Raw genomic sequence first — 21,940 nt, forward strand, 5'->3', positions numbered from 1 at the left:
GGCGGTCTGGGCAGCCGGCCTTCAACAAAATCCTTGTCCGCTATAGCTTGTTCCTTTCGACTTCCGCATACCCGGATTCCCTGTCTACACGCATGGCATTTACGGTCGAAACCCAGGACCCATTGTATTTGTCTGCAATGAATGGGGCGCGCTTCCTCGTCAGTCTCCGGCAGTGCAGCCCAGCAGGTCCGACCGACAGCGCAGAAGTGGCGGGAGGAGAAGGCCGACCTCTCAGCTCTGCGCGGCAAGGTGCAGCCCAGGCCATTCGCCTGCCGGGCCAATCATTTACAGCAGCAAAAAGACTTGGCGCACCAGTTGGCCAAAGGGGCCAATGATGGTGCACCCTTCGGCTCTTATCGAGGCATACTGTACCGTGCAATCGCCTTGAAATAGACCTCTGTACGGATATGCACAACATGTTTCATTCTAGAAGCTCTGGCGAAGAAATGCAGCTTCATTTGCGCTACAATCTCGATGCTTGTCCAGGGAGCCGATGGGAGGACAACGCCGACCGGACCGACCGCTTTGCAAAGTGGGAGAAGTAGGAATCCCCTCTCGGCTCCTGCGGCGTCCTTCGTCCAGTCAGCCAGATACCACAGTTGTCGTCCTTCCCTCTGCCACGGCTACGAGTGGCGTTGTTTCTCGGGTTCGACAAAGTCCGAAAATGAATTCGTAACGATTCCGAATAGGAGAACGCAGGTCGATTTGTTGAGCCAATGTGCAGCGCAGGCGACGGCGACTAATTGCCGAAGCCGGTATAGATTCCAAAGTAGTGCACTCCGGAAGATGAGCGGTATTTGTCGGCGCAACGAAGCACTGAGGCAAATCTCTGCCGACGTGTTGATCACGGATCTGAGCCTGGAAAGTGAAGCGTGCCGGCAGCTCGCACGCAGATGAAGGGGAAAAAAGAAGCCTGGAAAGTGGCCTCTTGTTATTAAGCTTCCCGTGGCCAGTGGGCAGCGGCCTCTTCCGCTGCAGATGGGGCAGACATCAGACACACGTCGCTTCCCTGATCACCATGGCCGTGGGCTTGCAGGACGGGCCGCTGCCGCTCACGTCGGCCCACAATCTGCCAGACAGAGCTTCCTCGCTAATTTTCTGCGCTCGTCTGCTGCCGAGGGATTCCACGGATACCCGGTGATTCACCAGCGAATGATTTACTTTCTGTAGTAGATCTGCCGACAAAGATTAGTAAAAAGGCGCGGGCGCAAAGACACGAGAGGCCAAATCAGGGGCCTACCTTTTTGAACTGGAAGTGCAGTTGGAGAATTCCCTGTCGAAAAGAGTCAGCAACCACAGTCACACTTGCGTGGGGTGAAAAAAGATTTATCATCCGATAAGCACTCGCGAAACAAACAAGCTGCAGGAGTAAGGAGCATGACCAAAGATTCCGACAGAAACAGGACGGGCGCCGCTTCGGCGATGGCAAGATGGGAGCAAGTGGCTGGAACCAGTAGGCAGAAGAATAACAAGTGGCCACGGGGCGGGCGAGCTGGCCGCGGCCACCACACCCTCCCCCGTGATTCGCGACCCTTGAGAGCGGCGCAGCAACGGCAGACAGACCCTGAGACGTACCTTATCGAAACTGCTCTTGAAGCCCCGCTCTTTCTTGGCGCTGTAGTCCCATTCTCTGTCGACAATCCGGAAGGCAATGTCCTCGTAGGGCGGGCCGGCTATGAATCGAATCAGGCAAGTGTCTTCCTTGCCGGCGGGGGCAAAGGATTCGCCCCGTCGGCGCCCATGTTCCCGGATGATCTTGAAGGTGGGCGCCTTGGTCTTGTCAATCAGGTCCGGGTAGAAGATGTTGAAACGGTAGCCTTGCACGACCTTGGGCGGCGGGTTGTCGTGGTCGTAGTGGGTCTGGTTGTACTTGTTCCACTCGTATCCCATCTGGACGCGGTTGAAGTAGCGTGGCTTACGCGGACGATACTTGTCCGCCCAGAGGGGCTTGGCAGAGCTGGGGACTGCCTCCTCGGCAGCAAAGATCTCTTCGCCCTCGTTGACGCCCCGGGCAACTTCGCGGTCGTAGAGTGCCTTGGTCGCCTGCGAGAAGTCCTCGTTGCCAGTCGAGGCAAAGCGAGCCGTACCCGGCGGAGGCGCATTGGGGTCCTGGGCAGCAGCAGCAGCAGCAGCAGCAGCAGCCGCTCCGGCTGGTGCTGCGGGTCTAAGAGCGGCCTTTGCTGGGCTGGACGCGGCTCTTGGGGCTACATCTAGGAGGCTACCGGATGCATCCAACGCCGAGGCCTTCTCTGGGTCGCGGGCCCTGAGGAGCTCGACGCGGGCGGCCTTGATGGTCAGGCACATCTCCCCGAGCTTCGCTTTCGCCTTGTAGACAAGAAGGTTCTTGAGCAGCTGTTCCCAGTAATCCGTGTCGATCGGCCCGTTGGAGCGCAGCTTAGCCTTGATCTGCGTCTCGAGGTCTTGGAGCTGCGCGAGTGTCTTCGGACTCAGGATCTTGTCAACATCCGATGCCACCGACGTGACGGTCCTTCCTTCAGGGCCCTGGGGCTTTAGCTTCTGGCGCCGGTCACCGCAGAGAGCTAGCAGGGCTGTCCAGTATTCCTTATTCCTCGCATTGTGCTCAAGAGTGTGGTACGACCTGATATCCTCATCCAGCTCCTTCAGCTGCGCCCCGTTGAGGCCCTCGACCACGGCCTCTGGTGAGGGCACGTCAATCTCGACGTCATCCTCGTCATCGTCGAACACGTCGCGGTCCGAGTCGACGAAGCGCAAGTTGAAGGCGAGGTAGTCGATGGGCTTAGCGCGGCGCTCGCGCACGCGGATGTCGGCCTTCTTCTTGGCCTGCTTCAACACGAACTTATCCTCATCGGCAACGAACTGCTCCGACTGCTGATCTTGGGTCAGGTACTTCCCCGCCGCTGGTCCGTTGGTGCTCGGCTTGGCGGCTTGCTGGCGCGGGGGTTTGGAGATGCGGGCGCCGGGGTCATGGCGCGGTGCTGTGATGTCTCTGTCGTTGGGTTTGCGAGGCGATTTCCACCCGCTGATCATGGCCTCTCTCTCCGGATTCATGGTGGGCAGAGACCCGCGCGCGGATAAGGATGAGGATGGGGTTGGGGGGTCGGAAATATGCTATCGCAGAGTAGGAAGCAGTGTGGTGGCACGCGTCTGGATCTGGCCGCTGAGATTATGCGTGTTGGCGAAAGGCAGGCAGCGGTCTACGTAGTGGACAATTGATTTTAGTTGAGTGGCGGCAGAACATGGGATCAAACACGCGACGGCTGGAGGGGCCCCCACACCAATAAAGATCTATCCATTGTTACGCTGTATCTGTACGTACATACGGATCCGTACGTATGTACATACAGTATGGTTGTACGGAGCACTGTACCGATTACCTTACATACGCCGACCTACTCCCGCACCTACCCTGTCTCTATCTGCGAGGGCGGTGAAAGCGTGCAGAATTGCGCTGAACTGGCAGCTGCGCTGAAGAACACCGGCTGTTAGCGCTGTAGCAGGGCACGCTCGCGGTACCCACAGCGGGTTTTGGGGGGGCGTTGACTTTGGCGAGCTGGCCTGCTGCGGTGCGCTGCACGTTAACCTCGAACTGGAGTAGGAATGTCCACTTTCCCGACCTTCTGTATGCACCTCATGGAAACATCACGACCTGACCTAACCTGACCGACCGACCGACCGACATTCGACATGCGACCACAATGTCCGCGTTACGGGCCGTGAGGAGCCGCCCGACGTCGCGCACGCTGGGCCAGCATGTATAATATCGGCAACCAGGGCAAGATCATGCGCAAGCTGCTGGGCAAGTCGGCCATCGAGTCGGTTCACGACACGTCGATGCCGACATCGGTGAGCGGAGGCATCACCAGCTCGCCCCTCATCCACGAGTACCGCCCCATTGCATCGCAAAACGCCTCTTACTCGGCTGGCGTCCCCATCGGATGCATCGACATTTCGCCCGACGGCCACTCGGCCGTCCTCGCCGGCCGCCATGTGCTGCGGACCGTCTCTATTGACGGCCTAGCTATCCGCGACGCCCTCGACCTGCGCGCCCTCCTGACCGAACCCGCCTTCCGCAGCGCTGCCGGCGCCGGGTCGTCGTCATCGTCCTCGGCCGACCAGCTCTCGATCCGCGACGTCAAGTGGGGCGGCTGGCAGAATACTTCGTCTATATTCACTGCCTGCGCCGGCGGCAAGATCTTCAAGTACGACTTGATGCGCGCTGGCTCCAGCGGCATCGAGTTCGTCCAGATCCGTGAGGACTCGCGCCAGGTCAATGCCTTGGACATCAACCCCCACCGGGGCACCTACGTGCTCTCGGGCAGCCAGGACGGCCTCGTGCGCCTCATCGACCTCCACATGCCCATCCAGGCCCGCACAGGTATCACCTTTCGCGCTGTCCAGACGTACAAGTGCAACGCCGATGGCGTGCGCCAGGTACAGTGGTCGCCCAAGGACGGCTTCCTCTTCGCCTGCGGCACCGAGAAGGGCGTCGTGCTCAAGTGGGATCTCCGCAAAGCCAGCGCACCCCTTCTGCGCATCAATGCCCACGACACGACGTGCTCGTCCATCGCCTGGCACGCCGACGGTGAACACCTCGCCAGCGCTGGCTGGGACAGCAAGTGCCACGTCTGGGACATGTCCAAGACGGCCGACAAGAGGCAGAAGCCCAAGTGGACCATCTCGGCCCCGGCGCCCGTGTCTGCCCTTGCCTGGCGCCCGGGCCAGTGGTCTGCAACCGCCCAGGGCAAGCGGTCCTCGCAGATTGCCATCTCGTACGACGAGATCAGCCAGAAGAAGTTTGGCATTACTGGTGTGCATATTTGGGACCTCGCCCGGCCCACTATGCCCTACCGGGAAATCCAAAGGTTTGAGAGCTCGCCCAACGCGCTGCTCTGGCGCGACCAGAATCTTCTTTGGACTGCTGGCGAGGACTGTCTCTTCAACCAGTGTGACGTCACGTCTGCGCCCAAGGTCATCGACCGCCAGGCAGTGTCCACCATGTCTTTTTCTCCGAGGGGAGAAGTCGTAATGTTTTTGGACGAGCGTGCTCCGTCGCACCGCCCCCGCCCGCAGATTTTACATCCCGATAGCCTCCAGACGCCCTCGTACAGCTCTAGCCCGAAGACGCCTAGGTTCAGTGTGAGCCGCAGCGATTCCGAGGACGACGTACTCGGGAGTTTCTTGGGGCCGAGACGCCGCGGCAGCCGGAGACGGCGCCCAAGCGCTCGCCCCACGCATGTTTCCAGCACCACCCCCCCGGCAGGCTCTGGTATGGACGACGTCTTGTCGCTCGAGCAGACGATCCAAGTCACGGGCATATATAAGCCCCAACAGTCCATGGCCATTGGGCACGTCCCTGCGTCTGCAAATGTCCATGTCTACGAGTACCTCTCTGCGAACTATCTTGAAACCCTCTACAAAGAACTCCCCTTTTCGCCAGGTGGCAGATCGATGCCAGAGCGGGTCGCCGCCATCCTCGAGCATTATGCCGAGGCTGCGGAGCAGGTCAATAAGTTTCGACTTGCGCAAACATGGCGAATCCTTGCGTATGGCATAGATCTGGTCCTCCGGAGGCGGGCACAGTACCATCTCGAATGCCGCATGGACCATCTCAGCGACCCATTCTCCATTAAGAGGAGGGCAGAAAATAAGATCAAGGCCATGGGAAATCCTTTCGGCGTATCGATAGATACTCCCATGGATGGGGAAGAAACACCCCGCAAGGTCATGTCACTTAGCAGCCTAGACAAGGCAGCACCACGATCCCTGCTCTCTGAGGAGTTGGAGAGCACCTCCAACGTTCCGACGCCTCTTGCCCGACCTGTTCAAGACCACGCAGGGGGCGCAGATTTCTACGACGACAGCCGTGGCAAGAAGCTCACTCCCATCATTGAGCCAGAGAGCTTCACGCTTCCTCCGGCGATCCAACCCCAATCCTTAGAGGCACGGCGGCGGTTGGACTCGGCTCCGCTCTCTGTTGCGAGCCAAGATAGCGAGACAACACAGGCAAGCACCGAAGGGTACGACTTTTATGATGCCGAGGCCCTGAGCAAGGCCATTGATGTCCCATTTTCGAGACAGAGGCCTCACGGCCTTGATATCAGAGACCCGGGCTCCCCAATCCGGGTGCGGAAGGGGGTGATGCGGCATGATTCAGACGACAGCTTCAGCCGACTGTTCTCTACTTCGGATGGGAGCAGGCGGGCCACAGGGCTTACGCATTCGTCAGGCAGCAGTATGCCCAGGCAAGCGACCGATTCTTCAATTCTGTCAGAGATGCGACACGCGAGTGGGAGCGACGATGAAGAATTCGAGAGCCGCATCCGCGGTAAGCAGATAGACGAGTCGCCAGAACGTCTTGGCGGCACACCGTTTCGTCGGCCCTTGGAACGGACCGAGACCAACCTCACCGCCTTCACGGATGAACACCACATGATAACACAAACCACAACTGACAGTTATGAGTCACGATACCCTTCACAGACAGATGCTGGGTTTTCGGTCGGCTCCATTTCCCGGCGATCTCCACTCAATGTGCCCGAGCATATCGAGCCCGGGGGAGACCAAAGACTGCCATACATTATTGAGACAGACTACCTACCTTGGGCTCAAGATCCGCCTTACCCACACCCAGTACGCGAGTCCTCTTCCTTTTCGATCAGTGCCTCGTCCCCGCTCCAGCCATACTCGCTTATTTCCAAGGCCCTGGCCTTTGAGGCCAAGTCTTCGGCCCTGAACGCTTCAGCAATTGTTCTGCTCCTTAAACCTCTAGTCCCTGAAGATGTGATCGATTCTTTTCAGGCCGCTGCCATCCTCCGCCAGCACCACTCCCGCCTAATGAACATGAAACTGTTTGTTGAGGCAGCAGTTCTTCGCAAGCTTTCGATCAAGGGCTGGCCTGGGGGTGTATTGTCTAGTTGGGGTGACAACTATCCTGCAATCTCCGCCCCGCTGCAAGAGGGCGTCCAGGTTGGTTTCTTTTGTTCGACTTGCCGCAAGCCGCGCGAAGTTGAACGCTCTTTCGAGTCGACCGCAACAGCCTGGCGTTGCGAGCGCTGTCAGGCCGTCATGGCGCCGTGCGCTATTTGTGGCGAGCGAGACAAGGTGCCTAAGCTGCCACCCGCGTCGCTCCTCCACGTCGACTGGGCTGGTGATTCAGGTGAGTCGGACGATGAAGAGACCATCCTGGCAACGTGGTGGTACTGCCCTGGGTGCAGCCACGGCGGCCACTCTTCATGTCTCCAGGGGTGGCACGCCACGTTCGAGTGGGAACAGCAGGCAGCCGACTCGCTGCGGGACCTCGACTCCAGTGGCGGTTACTGCCCACTCGACGGATGCGGGCATGCCTGTCTGTCGGGTCGCTTCCGTGCCGACAGCACTGCCGGGAGAACGGACGAAGTGTCCAGCCGCGCAGTCCGCGAGGCTACCCGCGGAGCCAATCGGTCAGCGGCTTTGTCCGAGGCAGAGCTCATCATACCGCTCGAGGGCGACCGCCGTAGCGACACGAACCAGAGCGGCGGCGGCTTCAGCGCTGAATACAGTGTCCGCCGCGACGGCGACGAGGTGGCCCAGAGCCGCGCGGTCGAGAGCGTGCGCGAGACGCTGTGGGCAGGGGGAAGCCACCAAGGTGCCGGTGGCGGAGGCACGCGCGTCGGCACAGGAATCCTGAGCTCCATGGGTATAGGGGGGAACAATCCCAGCCCCGGTGCACGCGCTGGCGCCAGCATCTTGAGCTCCAGTCCGGGCCGTGGCGGCGAACGGGTCGAGAGGGAGCGGAGGAAGAGCGTCAAGTTTATGCCAACCGAGGAGAAGCGATGAGCTAGCTGGCTTCCTTGTACTAGTATAATACTCTTTGCTGCCATGTATCAGTTGCTATTTCACCCCTTTGGCTACTTCTTTTCCTTTATATTTAACCTTTGGCGGTACATTAGTTCAGCGTTTTGCATAAAGAGGCTACTAACTAGAAAATTGTTGAAGACATATATTGTCCCGGAATTAAGCATTACTGGTATGGAGATCTAGATCTCCGTATACGGTGGGTAGTTGATGACAAGTATCGCAATGTGGTCAATTAGTTGGAACAGAATTTCATCGTCATTTATTTATTCGTCGGCTCTCATGAGGAGGGTTTTCCGCAGCGTACTACACGCCGTGAAGACTTTTAGACCCCGGTGCCTCGTTAAATTTGTTTCATAACTAATCTGCATGTTGATAGGCGTTGATTTCCTCTCGAGCACGGCGATTGTCCAATGACGAGATTCTACGAAAGTGAATATTGAGATGGGAATTCTTTATGTAGTACAACTGTAAAATTGGGTTTACAGTGAGCTACGACTGAAGACTAGAATACAATAACCAGTTAAACGCGGCCTCTCTTTCGAAAGCCACGTCTAGTCAACAGAATTAATTCAACTGCGGGAATCTTGGGGCTGAGTGTGGAGAGAATAACTACCAGTCGTGACTTTCAAAGACATGGAAGATATAAACCCATCTTCAACCAGCCTCCCGAGTGTGGAAAGGAAGAGAAAAACAAAAAGAATAACAAGTATGGTCGACTAGAAATTGTGGATTAAAGAGTAAACACTAAAGTTCAGTAAACAGTAAACACCAACCAGTTCAGACCTCGCCTTGAAGCATTAATCCAACAACCGTACCGCGCCAGACCAAGCCCCTGATCGATAACCAAACAAACAGCCAAAACCGCGTCTTGCTTCGAGAGATTCTTCGAATCCAGATAACTACCCTAGTAGATTACAATTAATTACCAGGTTTCCTAGAATGGGGAAATCAATCCATCTTGACAACGTCCATTTCGACCAGCACCACCGCCGCCGTCTCCTTCCTCCTGGTATCATCGATGCTAATGGAATTTTCCCCGTGCCCGTGCCCGTGCCCGTTCCTGTGTCCGTTTCCGTTTTCCGGTGCCGAGCCCCTGTTATCGTTGTCGCTTTCGTTGCTGCTATTATTGTTGCTGTTGCTGTTGCTGTTGCTGTTGCTGTTGCTGTTGCTGTTGCTGTTGCTGTTGCTGTTGCTGTTGCTGTTGCTGTTGCTGTTGCTGTTGCTGTTGCTGTTGCTGTTGCTGTTGCTGTTGCTGTTGCTGTTGCTGTTGCTGTTGCTGTTATTGTTATTCTTGTTGCTCGCGGCAGTGATGCTCGTGCCCGTGGGACTAGCGGCGGTGCTGCTGTCATCCCCGTCCCCGTCGCGGACCGGTAGGGCGCGGCCGTGGCCGTCCTTTTGGTCGGCAAGCTCGACGACGTCGACGACGCCCCACGCGTCCTCGTCGAGCTCCACATAGCCGCTGTCCACCCACGTGCTGCCGCTGCCGCTGCCGGCTCCGCTGCGGCGCTTGCCGCCGTCTACCCCCGCCTCAGGCGCCGTCGGCCGCGACCCGATCGTCGGCGGCGCGAGCGTGTTGTTGATGTTGTTGTTGTTGTCGCCGCCGCTCCCGCCCGATCCCCCGCCGCCCAGCAGGCCCGGCAGGTACCGCGCCACGAACGGCTTGAGCGTCATGACGCACGCGCACACGATGGCGCCGTTGATCTCCACCACCGTCAGGTACGACAGCTCGGCCGCCGACCACGTGAAGTCTGGGTTCGGGTAGTTTTCCACCTGGATCAGCTGTATCAGGCGCAGGATCGAAATGAAGCACACGCTGCCGGGAGGGGGGGGGGGGGGGGGGGCTTGTCAGTACTTGGCTTTTCTTTTCACAGTTTATGTGGGAAGGAGGGCCTTACACAAAGCCTAGGCCAAACACGCTAGATAGGATCAGCTTCTGGCGGCGGGGCAGCAGGATGGTCCACACGACGGGCATGGGTAGCAGGAAGATGAGGAAGTCGGTGGCCATGTGCAGGCCCGTGTTGGACCACCAGATGCTCTGTGGGTGGCAGTACTGCTGCTTGAGGTTAAAGTCCCAGTACGAGCGCAGTGGGATGCAGGCGGTGAAGATGGTGGCGGCCATGTACACGGTCGACACGGCGACGACGCCTAGCAGGATCTGGCCGCCGAGCCGCGCCCACCGGAAGCTGAAAAGGTGGATGTAGAGCAGCAGGATCGAGACCTTGGAGAAACACAGCGTCAAGGTGTAGAATAGGAGCCCGTACCATGCCGCCTGGGAGAAGCGAGTGACACAAAATGTTAGTCTAGGGATTCAGGGGGACGTTACACGACGTCGATTGGTGATGCAGGAAGAGGGCCCGGAAAGGGATATGCGTACTCTTCCCCACGCTATGGCGGACGGTGTGTCGGCGGGATTGAGGTCCCAGATGTGTCGGCCCGAGCCATGTACGGCCTCTGCAAAGCGATTGTGAGCCTCCGGAGGACGGAGAAAAGAGAAGCAAGGAACGGGAAATGATAGGGACGCAACTGACGTTCTACCACCGAAGCGCAGGTAGCGCCCGCAAATATCTAGGAGGCGGTTAGAACTACAGACAGGGAACAGTTGGTCCTTCAGGGGGTCAACGTCGTCAAGGGGTCAACGTACCAATGACAGCAGAATGCTCCAGTCGGAGGGCCCCAAGACGCGGATGAGGAAGCCTCTGGTGTAGAATCGCAGGGCGACAAACAGGGCGGCAATGGCCCAGCAGAGCACGGCAGCGGCGTATATGTTAGCCTGGCGCGAGTCGTGGGCGAGGTCGGCCGGGTTGCCATAAGGCGGCGGGGCACCGGGCGGCGGTGCGGGAGGAGCGCCCGAGGGAGGAGAACCCGTGGGCGGGGGCGGGGGCGGCGATGTCGGCGAGCCGGTGCTCTGGCTCATGATGCTGCAGACCCCAAGGTCGAAGTCTGATAACCCCGACTCTTGCTCTGGCCTCTGCACATGCTTTTTTTTTTCCCTCTTCTTTCGTCGCAAGTGTCTGATGCCTAGCAGTAACGGCACATAAACAGAGTACTGATAGGTAGTACGTAGTAGATGGGAGCAGAGGGGGGCAGGGAACAGGCGGGGAGGGCGGGGGTAAGATAATGACAGCAACTCTTGCAATGGCGGCTATATCCGCAGCTGGGTGTTGATCAGTGCCTCCCCTGTCCGCCCTGGCTGCCGATGCATGTGGATGGTGCTGACACGACACGAACTGGACTGGAACGGCCTGGCCTGGTTGGGAAGGGCGGTTCCGGGCAGGCGTAGGTGTCTGGGGAGGCCAGCTCTCCGGGACGGCAGGCCATGCGCCTGCGCTGCTTCAGGACTGATGATGAGCCAAGCATTCGTGTTTGGAGGGGTGTATGGGCATTGGCTGAATTGCCTTCTGCGGCCGGGACGGGGCCGCACTCTATGGCAGTCACCTCACTGATCAGTCAACCAGGCTTATGCTTGTGCAACGCAACGGCGGACGTGGAAGGTCAAGGAGGTGGTGGCCCTGGCCCTGGCCCTGTTGACATGTCTGCGGTTGAGCCGAGCCCTGTTGTTGACTCTCAACCCTCGAAATGCTTCAATTCCTCGTGCGCCGCTAGCCGTGGAACGAACGCCATGAATCCGTATCCCCAGCCATTAGAGCCTAGACTTGGCTGGACCTTGGCTGTCCATGGGTCCCGACGGCATAAAAGCGTTTTTCGCTGATGGCGGCACTGGCATTGTGACAGCAGGTTTGGCACACTGGCTCATGCGGCTAAGGTTGCTTGCTCTCCAAAATGAGCTGGCCGGTGGTGGCGTTTCGATGATCGCCCGTCTCGCCATCTGCCCGCTGCAGTTCAAGCCTTTGTCAGCCTTGACAGCTGCCTACCAAGCCCTTTGACAGTTCGTTGCGGGCAACGGCCAGTGTCTTGGGCTCTAATTTCTGGCTGGCAGGCTCCGCAAGTTCCAGTGCTCGAGCGTGCAGAGGCACCTGCATGCGCACAGACTTCACACGGCTCGTGGCAGAAGAGCGGAGCGAGTGACAAAATAGGCCGTTGGGGGGGAGGGGGGGATGGGAAGCGGCGCTGCCTAGTGCTGGGACTGGAGAAGGCGGGGGTTAAAGTTGTGGGTTGAAGTGGGTTCACGGCACAGGTGCTATCGTCGGGGTTGGGGTTGGGTTCCATTGCAACTGGGAGCGGTCGTCCACTGGTGACGTGCACTGCGACGAGGGCAGAGCAAGACGGTCGACCGAACATGACGCACGCGAGGTACCGAATAAATAAAGAAGTTGTGTCACCCCAACAGAGATTCGACTACCCTGAACTGGAATCGTTGGCCGATGGCGATGGCTTGCAGCGAGCGAGTGCGTCAACGGCACTTTGAATCTCGGTCATAAATCAGCCGTCCTTTTCTGTCCCCCCTCGAGTCTCACTTACCGATTTCTCTGCTGCTGTTGTCCGGCAATGGGCAAATTGGAATCCGCGAACGCCACGTAGTAATTGCTCAGGTTCCCTCACGAAGTGCCAATTTAACACACCATGTAGAGAGTTTTTAGTAGGTCCCTATCCGTAATTATGAGGCGACGCCTTGCCAACCCTTTCTAGCTCGGGGCGGTACCGAACGGCTGTCACTCAAGCGAGGTCGGCGGGGTCGCCAGGAGCCATGGATGGCCGGGGAAAGACGCTGGGGAAAGAAGTATTGAGCTGGGGAAGTCGGCCCCTCAGCGCCGGCAGTGCCGCACCATTGCAGGTGATCGAGATTGCCAAATTCCGGCACCCTCTGGTTGCCGGTCGGGGGGGTGCCTGCCGTGACATGTCAGACTACATTCCCAAGCTAGCCTAACCCATCGTTTTTGGCGGTTGGCCTCAGCGTCCAAGCACGTGCTTCGGCTGCTTGCTCGCCGACCGCTGAGTTTGGTGCGGTCCCAGCCCCCTGAAACCCCTGTCTCACATCACACGGCTCGCCCAGCCGTTCTTTTGCCGATGCCATTTGTGCGCTCCACGTATATTAAATACGCGGAACTCCAATAAGACCCTCGGGTAGCCAATGCCGCTGGCGGATGACCCAGCCTGGTTTGGAGGGCACGTCTTGGTTACGAGTCAAGGAGCAGCCTGCTCCGCCCGCGCCTGCCATTCGTCCTTCGCCACGTCTTGCACCAACTTTGGTGCCTGCCTTGGCCTAGGTCATGTCTTTAGGTCATCATAATGAGTTGTTCTCGTATGTAAAAATTTGAAACCCTTACCGCGGGAGAGGTGTGCTGTACTGGAAACGCCGAAACCCGGATAGGAACCAAGACTGCCCTGGAATCCGTAGTCGTGACGATGATGCGCTTTTGCATTTCGCCATTCTTGAATCTATCCGCTTTACCGCTGATACGGTGTAGCTGTTGAGCAAATTATACGAGGTCACCAAGGGTCATGTTTTGTCATGGTTGCTGCAGCTGGAAAGTGCTTTTGCCGGACTGGCCACGATTGCGTTAGCTATTTTATTTGCCTACCTATCGATGTATTAAGATTGCTTGGTGAGCTCATCCGCTGCTAATTGGATACCTGTGCAGTCTAATCCGTGCGTCTTGCCATCCGTGGGATCTTCTGGGGAGCCGTTGGATGGTGCTGCCGGCTCGCTCCATTAAATCATCCTATGTCCTGTATCCAATGTCCTGTATCCAATGTCCTCTATCCTATGTCCTGTATCCATTTACCCTTTCAACCTTGATCTCGTCTGCCATGAACATTGGACCTCGTCAGTGAGGCCGCCGGGCATGACGAGCTATTAGAGCTCTCTAGCTATGATGCCTGTGACCTGGCCGTCGAGGAGATCCTGGCTTGCTGCCAAAGATGTCGTTGACATTCTATGAAAGGACAAGCGAGACTCGGCAGAGCATTACGCCATTGATGGTCGGAGCTTTGGAAGACGGCAGTGGAGAACGGGGGTGGAATGCGGATATCGGACTCGGTAACAGCAACGCCCTCTTCCTAGAGACGGACTAATTAGCTCAGGACGCAGAGGCTCAGCATGGTCGAGAACAAATTTACTGGTAGTTATCTGGCAGGGTGAATGTATCGCGGGATACTGGGAATTTGGTGAAAAGATTCGTAGAGATGACTGTACGCTAGCCATTCTTCGAGTTTGACTTGAAAGAGACGCTTAGCTGCTCAGACTACGTGGCAGATGCCACGGACGATTCGGCCCCCTTCTTTTCCCGATTTAGTATATACTATATAGTACCATTGCGGTTCCTTTATCTTTGCTGTGACGTCGAAGGCCAGATCTTAGAATGCAAGATACACGCCCAAAAGCAAAAGCCGTCTTTGTATGATTGTGAACATCTGACGACAGTCTCACTTCTGTCCAGCGGGGGAATAGACGGGGACTGCCCTGGCCATGCAGCATATGCAGTGAGACAGAACAAGACAGCCAGCTTGTTTCATTCTATCGGCTGGGGAAAGCATTGGGCCAAATAGATCTGACTCATGAGTAGGGGTAAGGAAAACTTAAAGAGGTGTAAGATAGGTTTGAAGGCAAAGTGAGCCCCAGCGAGCCTAGGTTCATCTAGGTCGCTACCTGGTACCTCCGTAACACCGTCCAAGGAAATAGGAGCTGGCTGTTGGCTGCTGGCTGCTGGCTGCTGGCTGCCCTGGACCCATTTCTGGTTTAAATTCTAGCACCCTGTTTCCTGGCCGCAGTACAAACCCCAAACCCCAAATCTTGCACATCTCGAGCAAATTCCTTCCTCACGCCGGCCTAGATCTGACACGACTCTCGAGCATTCACACATTTATGTAAGTTTACACCTCCTACTTCTATGCCTAGCCGCCTACCTACATAGGTAGCGAGGCCGAGTTATTATATCGGAATCGCATCTTCTCCTGTGCTTGCAGCGCGGTCGGAGGAGTGCGGCACGTTTTCTTCACCTTCCCGCCCGCACACACCGGTTTCCCCGTCACATCTATCTGCCCAGCACGGCACTTTACAACCATGAACTGTCTAGCCCTTACCTTGATCTCGGTGCTATCCCCTTCTTCGCTTGCCCGAAAGCCGCGAGACTAGACATTATAAATCGTCCATTCGCCAGTTGCCCAGGAGGCTGCCCGGCCAGAAATCAATTCACATTCCCTGATAACTCAGCCGCCCGAGTCGCATTTCAAGACCTTAGCTTTATATTCTATCACCGTTTAATTTAGCATTCATGTTTGCCAATTATCGGCCTACTCTGCTAACTGAAACTGCCCGGGCTAGATACCAGCACACCGCCTTCCAGCTTCCGCAATGGAGGACGCCTCTTCTTCTGGCCGCCCCTCTTCGCAGGGGGAGCGCAGCCCCCGCCGCCGCTGACGACGACGCCATCCCCTCTTTTCGCCTGCCCTCACCCATCGGCCGCAGAGTCCCGGTCCGCGGGCGCAGACATGCCCGCCACCCGCGGGACATCACGAGATCTCGGGCTGCGTGGCAAGCCGAGCGTGAGTACAGTTCCCAGCCACTTTCCACTAGTTACTCTTTAACCCTGTACAGACGGAACCTCCCTCCCTCGAATCCTGATGGTTAACTAAACTAACCGTCTCCCTTGACAAAACCAGGCTTGCGGCGCTAGCTGAGCATCAAGCGCCGCTGTCAACACTGCGCATCGGAGCGCTCCCGCGGCAGCCCCCTCTCCCGCCGCCATCGCGAGGATCTCGCCGTCGCTGGCCAGGACCCCGTCGCCGAATTCGACCTGGCGTGCACCACGCAGACCACGCAGGCCACGCAGACCACGCAGGCCACGCAGACCACGCAGACCACGCAGGCCTTGCAGATCCCCCCTGGCACAGCGCAGCCGGCAGCAGCGTGGCTGGGTTTGGCGTTGCTGGGCCGTCGGTTCCTGCCCCGTTCAACTAAGAGACTTCGTTCATGCGCACTGGCTCTGGGTATGGGCCTGGCCACGTGGCTGTCGAGCAGGTGTGCCGCTGGTACGAGGACGAGGACGATGATGATGATATGATAGACGAGGAACTGTAGGGCACGGCTTGTGGGGGGAAACTTGGCTGTTGAGTCGCCGAGTTGAGTTGCCGCGTTTGGGGCACGTCTTTTCCTGAGCATTTTCGACGGGCATTGGTTGGCGCGAGACACACATGACGCGCACAGCATTCTTGTTGCGCTTGGGCTGGCATGTTTCTTGGTCTCTTCTCTAGCATCAGCATGGTCTATTGTCTCGGGCCTGGGTTTTTTGAGTTTTGGCCGCGGGTCACAATTGCGTTGTTACGCGGCTGGCTGGCATGCCAGATGGGTGTAGTACGGCGGCCTGGGTCGTCTTTCGGGTCTGTGCAGGGTTTGTTTTTGGGATCGGTCGGGCGTTTCGGATGGCGTTATTACAGCATTATGGCGCTAGGGATATACCAGACTATTACATCTCATCGACAGTCATCGGCACGGTTGGGCCATTCGGATTACAAATCAGGAATTGAAAGAAGAAATCCCGGCCAGGTATCCATACCTGGCCGTGGAATTTCTCGTTAATTATTTCTGCACTGCACCTTTCAGAGTCTAGCTTGTGATTACCCTGTGTGTACCGTTCGCCTCGTATTGTCTCGCCATCCTTTCTAAACTGTCGGATATTATAATATTAACTCTAGACCTGGAGACACTATGCTATTACTAGGAAAGCTAGAGTTACATCAAAGCCACCCGTCGAGACGGCGGCCGAGTCTATTGTGAGATGTCTTCGGAAAGTCAAGTGTTGGAAAACATACTGCACTCGGCAGCAATAAGCAATGTGTAGTTCTGTGGGCGCTAATTAGTGCCGGTTCTACCGCGTCAACTCAACTAACCAACTACGTATTATTTCGTCTGCTAAGGAGGGACTTCTACAGTTAGATTTATCAGAAAAGTGGAAATAGCTTATACCCATTGATTCGTCTTATGGAACATTATTTCCAGGACTTCGTCCATTCACGGTAAAGACCATGGTCGCCAAGGCCTTGCGGAAATTCCTCGCCCAGAAGCATCTGACGGACCAATTTCAGTCACAGTTCGAGTATCTCATCGTCGCGAGGCAGCCCAAGCGGCTGGCAGATGAGAGCGAGCCGATTCATGTGACTCCTAGGATCAAGATCCTTAGTCTAGGGGGACCCCTTGCGGGACCCCCGTAGCAATCCTCAACAAGGACGGACCCCCGAGAGCGATCATTGGCGGGACACTTGTTGTGACATCCGGGTCTCGCTGCTTCCTCTGCTGCATGACAGCGGGACACGCTGTGAAGCGGCTTTTCTGCTCTGCAGGTTATGGTATGGCGGGCAATATGTCTACTTAGTGGCGGAAATGATTCGCTCAACGACAATCTCCTTGTCTGTGATGAGAACGGAGAGATTGAGCTCGGCCTTCCTTAGTTTACCACCCTTCGAGAAAGAAGTCAATGAGGAGGCACCAAAGTCGTAGTTGGAATAGCGGAACTATCTCGGGGAAGTGATCGGAGTTCCAGAAGACACAGCGGACCATCCCGCAAACCTCGCCTGGGCAATAATCGAACTCCAAGAGATCAGATACCTTCCGAACCTCTTCCACCGCGTGTCACCACACAACTTGAAGCGATCTATCGCCAGCCTAGAGACGCCACAATCATCGCGCCGAAGCGTCCTGGTGATATCTCGACGTGGCAGTCTCGAAGGTACCATCAGAAGACAAGAGACTTCGTTTCTACAAGTAGGCGGCGAAGCCTTCACCGTCGTGTATGACATAGTGTTAAGCCCCGGGGCCGGTGAGTTTGACCTAATTTCCTGACAGAAAGATGATATCCCCACACCCATCCAACACTCCGGTTCTGGCATCTATTGCTAACCTCTCAGTTTGACAGTACTGGCGCCTGGTGACTTAGGAAGCTGGGTTGTTGACACTTCGACTGGTGAGCTTTGTGGGCATACTATCGCAACCGATATATTCAACGAAAGCTACGTTGTTCCCATACAAGACACGCCGGATGATATGAAGTGGAAGCTCCCAGCTGTACACGTGGGCCTACCTTCCAAACTTGAGCTAGAAGAGTTGAACATCGGCAAGCTCGGCGAACAGCCTACCGAGGCCCTGCGAGACCTTAACCTAGCCGCATCCACCGTGGTAAGTGTTTTCCATGCCTAGACGCCTTGATTTATGCGAGCAGCGAAAGCGATTTGCCTTTCAAAGTAGATCGGACAGAGTCTCAAGTAAGATCACAGGCTCGGGTATTAGGGTCCTCCCGCTCCCACTATTACGAATTGGCCCGATCATAAGCTCAAGCAACAAGATTTGGCCCTCTTCAAAGACCCCTCCAGCCTTCTCTCGATGTAGAGAGTGAGGTGGGATTCTTTAGCTCTGAGGATTACTTGACTATAGGTAATCACCAGATTTTCTGTATGACCGACAAAACTTCGACTTTTGCGTAAGCCCGACCGCTTTGTTGGTTCGTTGGCTTGGTGGTATGCTGATGAACCCGGTCCCAATCAGACGGCCGAAACATGGCCATGCTGCGGCTGTTGTTTCGTCGTGCGGCTGGGAGGGACAAATGAGAAAGTCGGCAAATAATGATACTCGAAATATCCCCGTGACCCCAAGCCGGCCGTGAGTGAGCTGCCCAAACCCGTATTGAGGCATTGAACAGGGTTCTTGCTACGCCGACTCTACTCGTTGGACGTACCACGCCATTGAAAACCCATTGCGAACCGGCGCAGTTCTTTGGCTGATACATGATGCAGAGGCAACAAGAAGCCCGGAACATGGCCAGATCTGAGACAGCAGCCTACCAGAAGCAATAACACCGGCCGATCCCTATCACCAACCCAGGAGAACGAGCACCAACGCACACACAAGCTTGCACTTTATCTCAACACTGGCCAACGCTAAATTCGACAAACAACCGCAAAGCTAAATCTTACCTAACACTCATATCGTCGTCGAAGCCCTCGGCCTTCTGCACCCGGCACAGGTCCTCGCCGAGGCAGCGCGGGATGGTGCCTGCGGCCGCCTGCTCCTTTGTCTTAGGCCAGTGTCCCAGATACAGCTCCTTCTCGTGCCGGTGCGTCTCCTTGGCCTTCTTGCGCAGGTGGACCAGGAAGTCGGGCAGCCGGCGGAGGATAGGGAAGAAGTCGACGAGCCCGGCCGTGCCCGTCTGGTTGATCTCGGCAAACTCGGCGAAGCCGTCAAACAGCTGCTGCATCTTCTTGTCCTCGCACGTTGACGAGCGCCAACCAAAAGACCATGGTCGTGGTAAGCGTGTTGGAATAGCGTCAGATGCTGTAGGTAGAGGAAGTTCTCGGGGTCCGTGGCCATCTCGAACAGGGGTTGTTTCAAGCCTCATTGAGTCTAGAGACTGTTCAGAGTACCTATCTTAGATACACGGATTTGACATGAAGAAACTTTAAACCTCGGTGGCGGGACTTTTGTGAAGCCGTAACACCCAGAGCGGACAACCATCAGTCTCAGTCCGGCTCTTATTCCGATTTTGTTTCAAATAAAACCCTAACCCCAACAATCTTTTTTTGCAGTCTGGGCGCACCAACCCCCTATCTCGACAGCGGATTCTCCTCGGGCCTGTCAGCAGCAACGCTCTCCTCGGCGTCGGTGAGCTTGGGCGCCGCCTCGCCCGCGGGCATCTGGATGATGTTGTGTTTCTCGGGCGGGAGCGGGTCGTCGTCGGAGCGGTCGGCCGCCACGTCCTCCTCGCTCTCGGTGGGGTTGCCCTTGACCTCGCCTGACACGGCCGCCATGGGCGGCGACGGTGGGCCCGCCGCAGCCGCGAGGGTGTGGCACAGGCGGGCCGTCCGCTCGTCGATGCCCGTGTCGGGCGCGTCCCAGTGCCGCCAGTCGGACCGGCGCCGCGCGACGAGGCCCAGCGGCAGTTCGTTCGGGTCGGGCGCGTCTTGATCGTAGATGTGCCGCCACACGTGCATGCTGTCGACGTGGCTGGGACCTAGGTATGATGGGAGGGGCGCACTGTGCGAGACGAATGCCCGAGAGGCTGCCGCTCGCGAGAGTGACGAGGACGCGTTCACGAGGACGCGCATGTTGGTACCTGGTGCGTATGTGTTTGGGAGTAATTTTCTTGACGTGCAGTGAGATGGGTCAAAGAAGTTTTGAGCGTATGTTGCAGACTCTTGAAGGTAGAAATGGTTCGGTGCCGTACGTTGGTATTATAGCAGGCGACTTGCTCCCAAGGGTTGCTAGCAGCACTGGTCTCCACCGCAGCATCATGATGACCGCAGGTTGCCAAAAGCGTGCGGGTAGGGTTGGGTGGGAGATTCTTTCGAGTTCGCCATTGAGTCGAAGCGACGTCATGCCAGGGCAAACGCCCCGATTGTTCCAAATCAAGGTCTGGCAATTTTTCTTTCGGCAAACAGATCAGAAACAGCCGGATCCCTGACTATCTTTCTAACTCATAGAAGCTCGTACGTAACATGCGACTGAGAAAACACGCATCAAAATAAACACAACGATATAGTTCAGTCATTAACATTCCGTTACTTCTAGAAGCCGTTTATATTAGTCTGGCCCTACCGGAATTGATTGAGGGACTGGTAATCATCGCTAGGAACAGGCGTATAAACCCGACCCATCACGGAGCCCTGGGTGAATTCATTCAAATTTCTGATGAAACGGCGTTTCTTTTTACTATGCTCAACCTCATGAGCACTCTCTATACCACCGGAATTCCGTTGTGGGAGTGGGAGAGAAGCTACGTTGACTGACGGGCCGAGTTATCTTCGTCTTCGGCTCTCAACCTTGACATGGCGCTCCCGTAGTTGGCCGACCCGGAGTCGAATCGCAATAAGGGAAGGGACGCTTCGGATTTGGCCAGTCTCTCGGACATGAGCCGTTTATTATGTAGTAGATCTCGTGTCGGGAGTCTGGGCGTGTTGTCAACCGTGTCGTTATGTACCGCCGACCGACACGAAGTGGCAGTGTAGTAATAATGCTGTTTTCAGTCGTGACCGAGTCAACATAGCCTCCCGATGAAGTTGGGCAGGGGCTGATGTGGATGCTGGCAGTTTCTGACGCGATTCTTGGTGAAGATGAGGTGCTGGCGACATGTAATGACATGTTAACAAGATCCTGGAAAAGCTTCAGGCTTTGGCGGCCGGGAATCGATTCGACATCTCACCAAAAGTGCCCGTTGCCGTTCCAGAACATCGAGCGCGCGCGAAAGTCCATCGAGCTCGAGCTCGTCAACCAAGCTGTTGCACGTGATCGAAGTTGACAGCGCATTGAACTGTGTGCTAAAATCAGGTCTAGTGGTACAGGAAAAGAGCGCTTTCTTATTCTCAAGATGAGGGTAAAAGAGGCACTGTAGTCAGCCGTTCGGAATGAAATGAGGGCATTCCGAGGGCCAAGAATGAAGGAAAATGAAGAATGAAGGAAAATGAAGAATGAAGGGAGTTGGCGTGACATGCTAACCAGGGCCTGAACCAGGGCCTGAACCAGAGCCTGAAGATGTGGTTTAATTCCTTGAAAAGTGGGCCAATTCCAGGCGACACAAGTCTTTGATGTTGGTGATAATTTGGTGAGCCCAACCGAGGAGGTTGATTGGACATTCGGGATTTCGAGCATCTGCAGTCCGCCCAACCCTCGGGACTCATATCTTCTGACAACGAGATCTGTCCTGTCTAAAAGTAGTCTCAGGTGGTTTAAGCCCGCTACGCCTCACAGGGCAGAAAGAGCGCAAACAAGCTTCTTGTGTCGATGAAACGAACCTACATGCTGGGATCATGGTACGAAAAGCCAGCGATGAAGAGAGTGGAGGATGAAAACCAGAAAGAGAAGTGGAGGATGAAAACCGGAAGAGAGGTGGGGAGTTCGTCATCGCCGTCAGGCTCTGAGCGATGAAGACTCGATTCGACATAAGGCGGTGACCGAGCAGACAAGGTGGTGCGAAGGTGGCTGCGCAAAAGCCCCTGCAAAGATGTTGTATGCTTGTCTCGGAGCTCATCGTTGCCTTATTTGGCAGCTTCAGCCACTTCTGTATCTGAGCCAACCCCCGAAGGTGCTCTTTATCATGCTTGCGAAAGATGAAATAATGCCGTTCGCATTCGTAAAGATATATGAGGGAAAATGATTCAACTATCGCAGCGACGATGACAATGGGCCGTGCTCATTAGATTTTAACGCTAAGGAAGGGTCCCTAGAAAGAAGAAAGGGAGC

At 56.3% G+C, this 21,940-nt stretch overlaps 5 protein-coding genes across 5 annotated transcripts; 1 reads left to right on the forward strand and 4 right to left on the reverse strand.

Moving 5' to 3' along the window:
- Positions 1-1,080: 1,080 nt before the first annotated feature.
- On the reverse strand, positions 1,081-3,223 carry B0T26DRAFT_98076 (mid region of cactin-domain-containing protein). The gene is made up of 2 exons (XM_060448181.1): positions 1,241-3,223; positions 1,081-1,175 (listed from the first exon to the last, which is right to left on the reverse strand). Exon 1 carries the CDS (start codon positions 3,028-3,030, stop codon positions 1,330-1,332), a length of 1,701 nt encoding a protein of 566 aa, XP_060304067.1. The 5' UTR covers positions 3,031-3,223; the 3' UTR covers positions 1,081-1,175; positions 1,241-1,329.
- A 372-nt stretch (positions 3,224-3,595) lies between these two features.
- On the forward strand, positions 3,596-8,061 carry B0T26DRAFT_691104 (uncharacterized protein). Its single transcript, XM_060441108.1, has one exon. The coding sequence runs from the start codon at positions 3,733-3,735 to the stop codon at positions 7,795-7,797; it is 4,065 nt and encodes a 1,354-aa protein (XP_060304068.1). The 5' UTR covers positions 3,596-3,732; the 3' UTR covers positions 7,798-8,061.
- A 573-nt stretch (positions 8,062-8,634) lies between these two features.
- Positions 8,635-10,933, reverse strand: B0T26DRAFT_98096 (uncharacterized protein). The gene is made up of 6 exons (XM_060448182.1): positions 10,460-10,933; positions 10,347-10,383; positions 10,193-10,269; positions 9,714-10,087; positions 9,096-9,631; positions 8,635-9,004 (listed from the first exon to the last, which is right to left on the reverse strand). The coding sequence occupies exons 1-6, from the start codon at positions 10,730-10,732 to the stop codon at positions 8,718-8,720; spliced, it is 1,584 nt and encodes a 527-aa protein (XP_060304069.1). The 5' UTR covers positions 10,733-10,933; the 3' UTR covers positions 8,635-8,717.
- Positions 10,934-14,974: 4,041 nt separating this feature from the next.
- On the reverse strand, positions 14,975-16,233 carry B0T26DRAFT_691108 (uncharacterized protein). Its single transcript, XM_060441109.1, is given in 2 exon segments — positions 14,975-15,534; positions 15,553-16,233. 2 exon segments carry the CDS (start codon positions 15,923-15,925, stop codon positions 15,413-15,415), a joined length of 495 nt encoding a protein of 164 aa, XP_060304070.1. The 5' UTR covers positions 15,926-16,233; the 3' UTR covers positions 14,975-15,412.
- Positions 16,234-19,308: 3,075 nt separating this feature from the next.
- B0T26DRAFT_671367 (uncharacterized protein) lies at positions 19,309-19,809 on the reverse strand (the record flags this gene model as incomplete). Its single annotated transcript, XM_060439311.1, has 1 exon — positions 19,309-19,809. One exon carries the CDS (start codon positions 19,807-19,809, stop codon positions 19,309-19,311), a length of 501 nt encoding a protein of 166 aa, XP_060304071.1.
- Positions 19,810-21,940: the final 2,131 nt, after the last annotated feature.

This window comes from Lasiosphaeria miniovina (assembly GCF_030549165.1).
Source record: "Lasiosphaeria miniovina strain SMH2392-1A chromosome Unknown B0T26scaffold_1, whole genome shotgun sequence".
Taxonomy (NCBI): Eukaryota; Fungi; Ascomycota; class Sordariomycetes; order Sordariales; family Lasiosphaeriaceae; genus Lasiosphaeria; species Lasiosphaeria miniovina.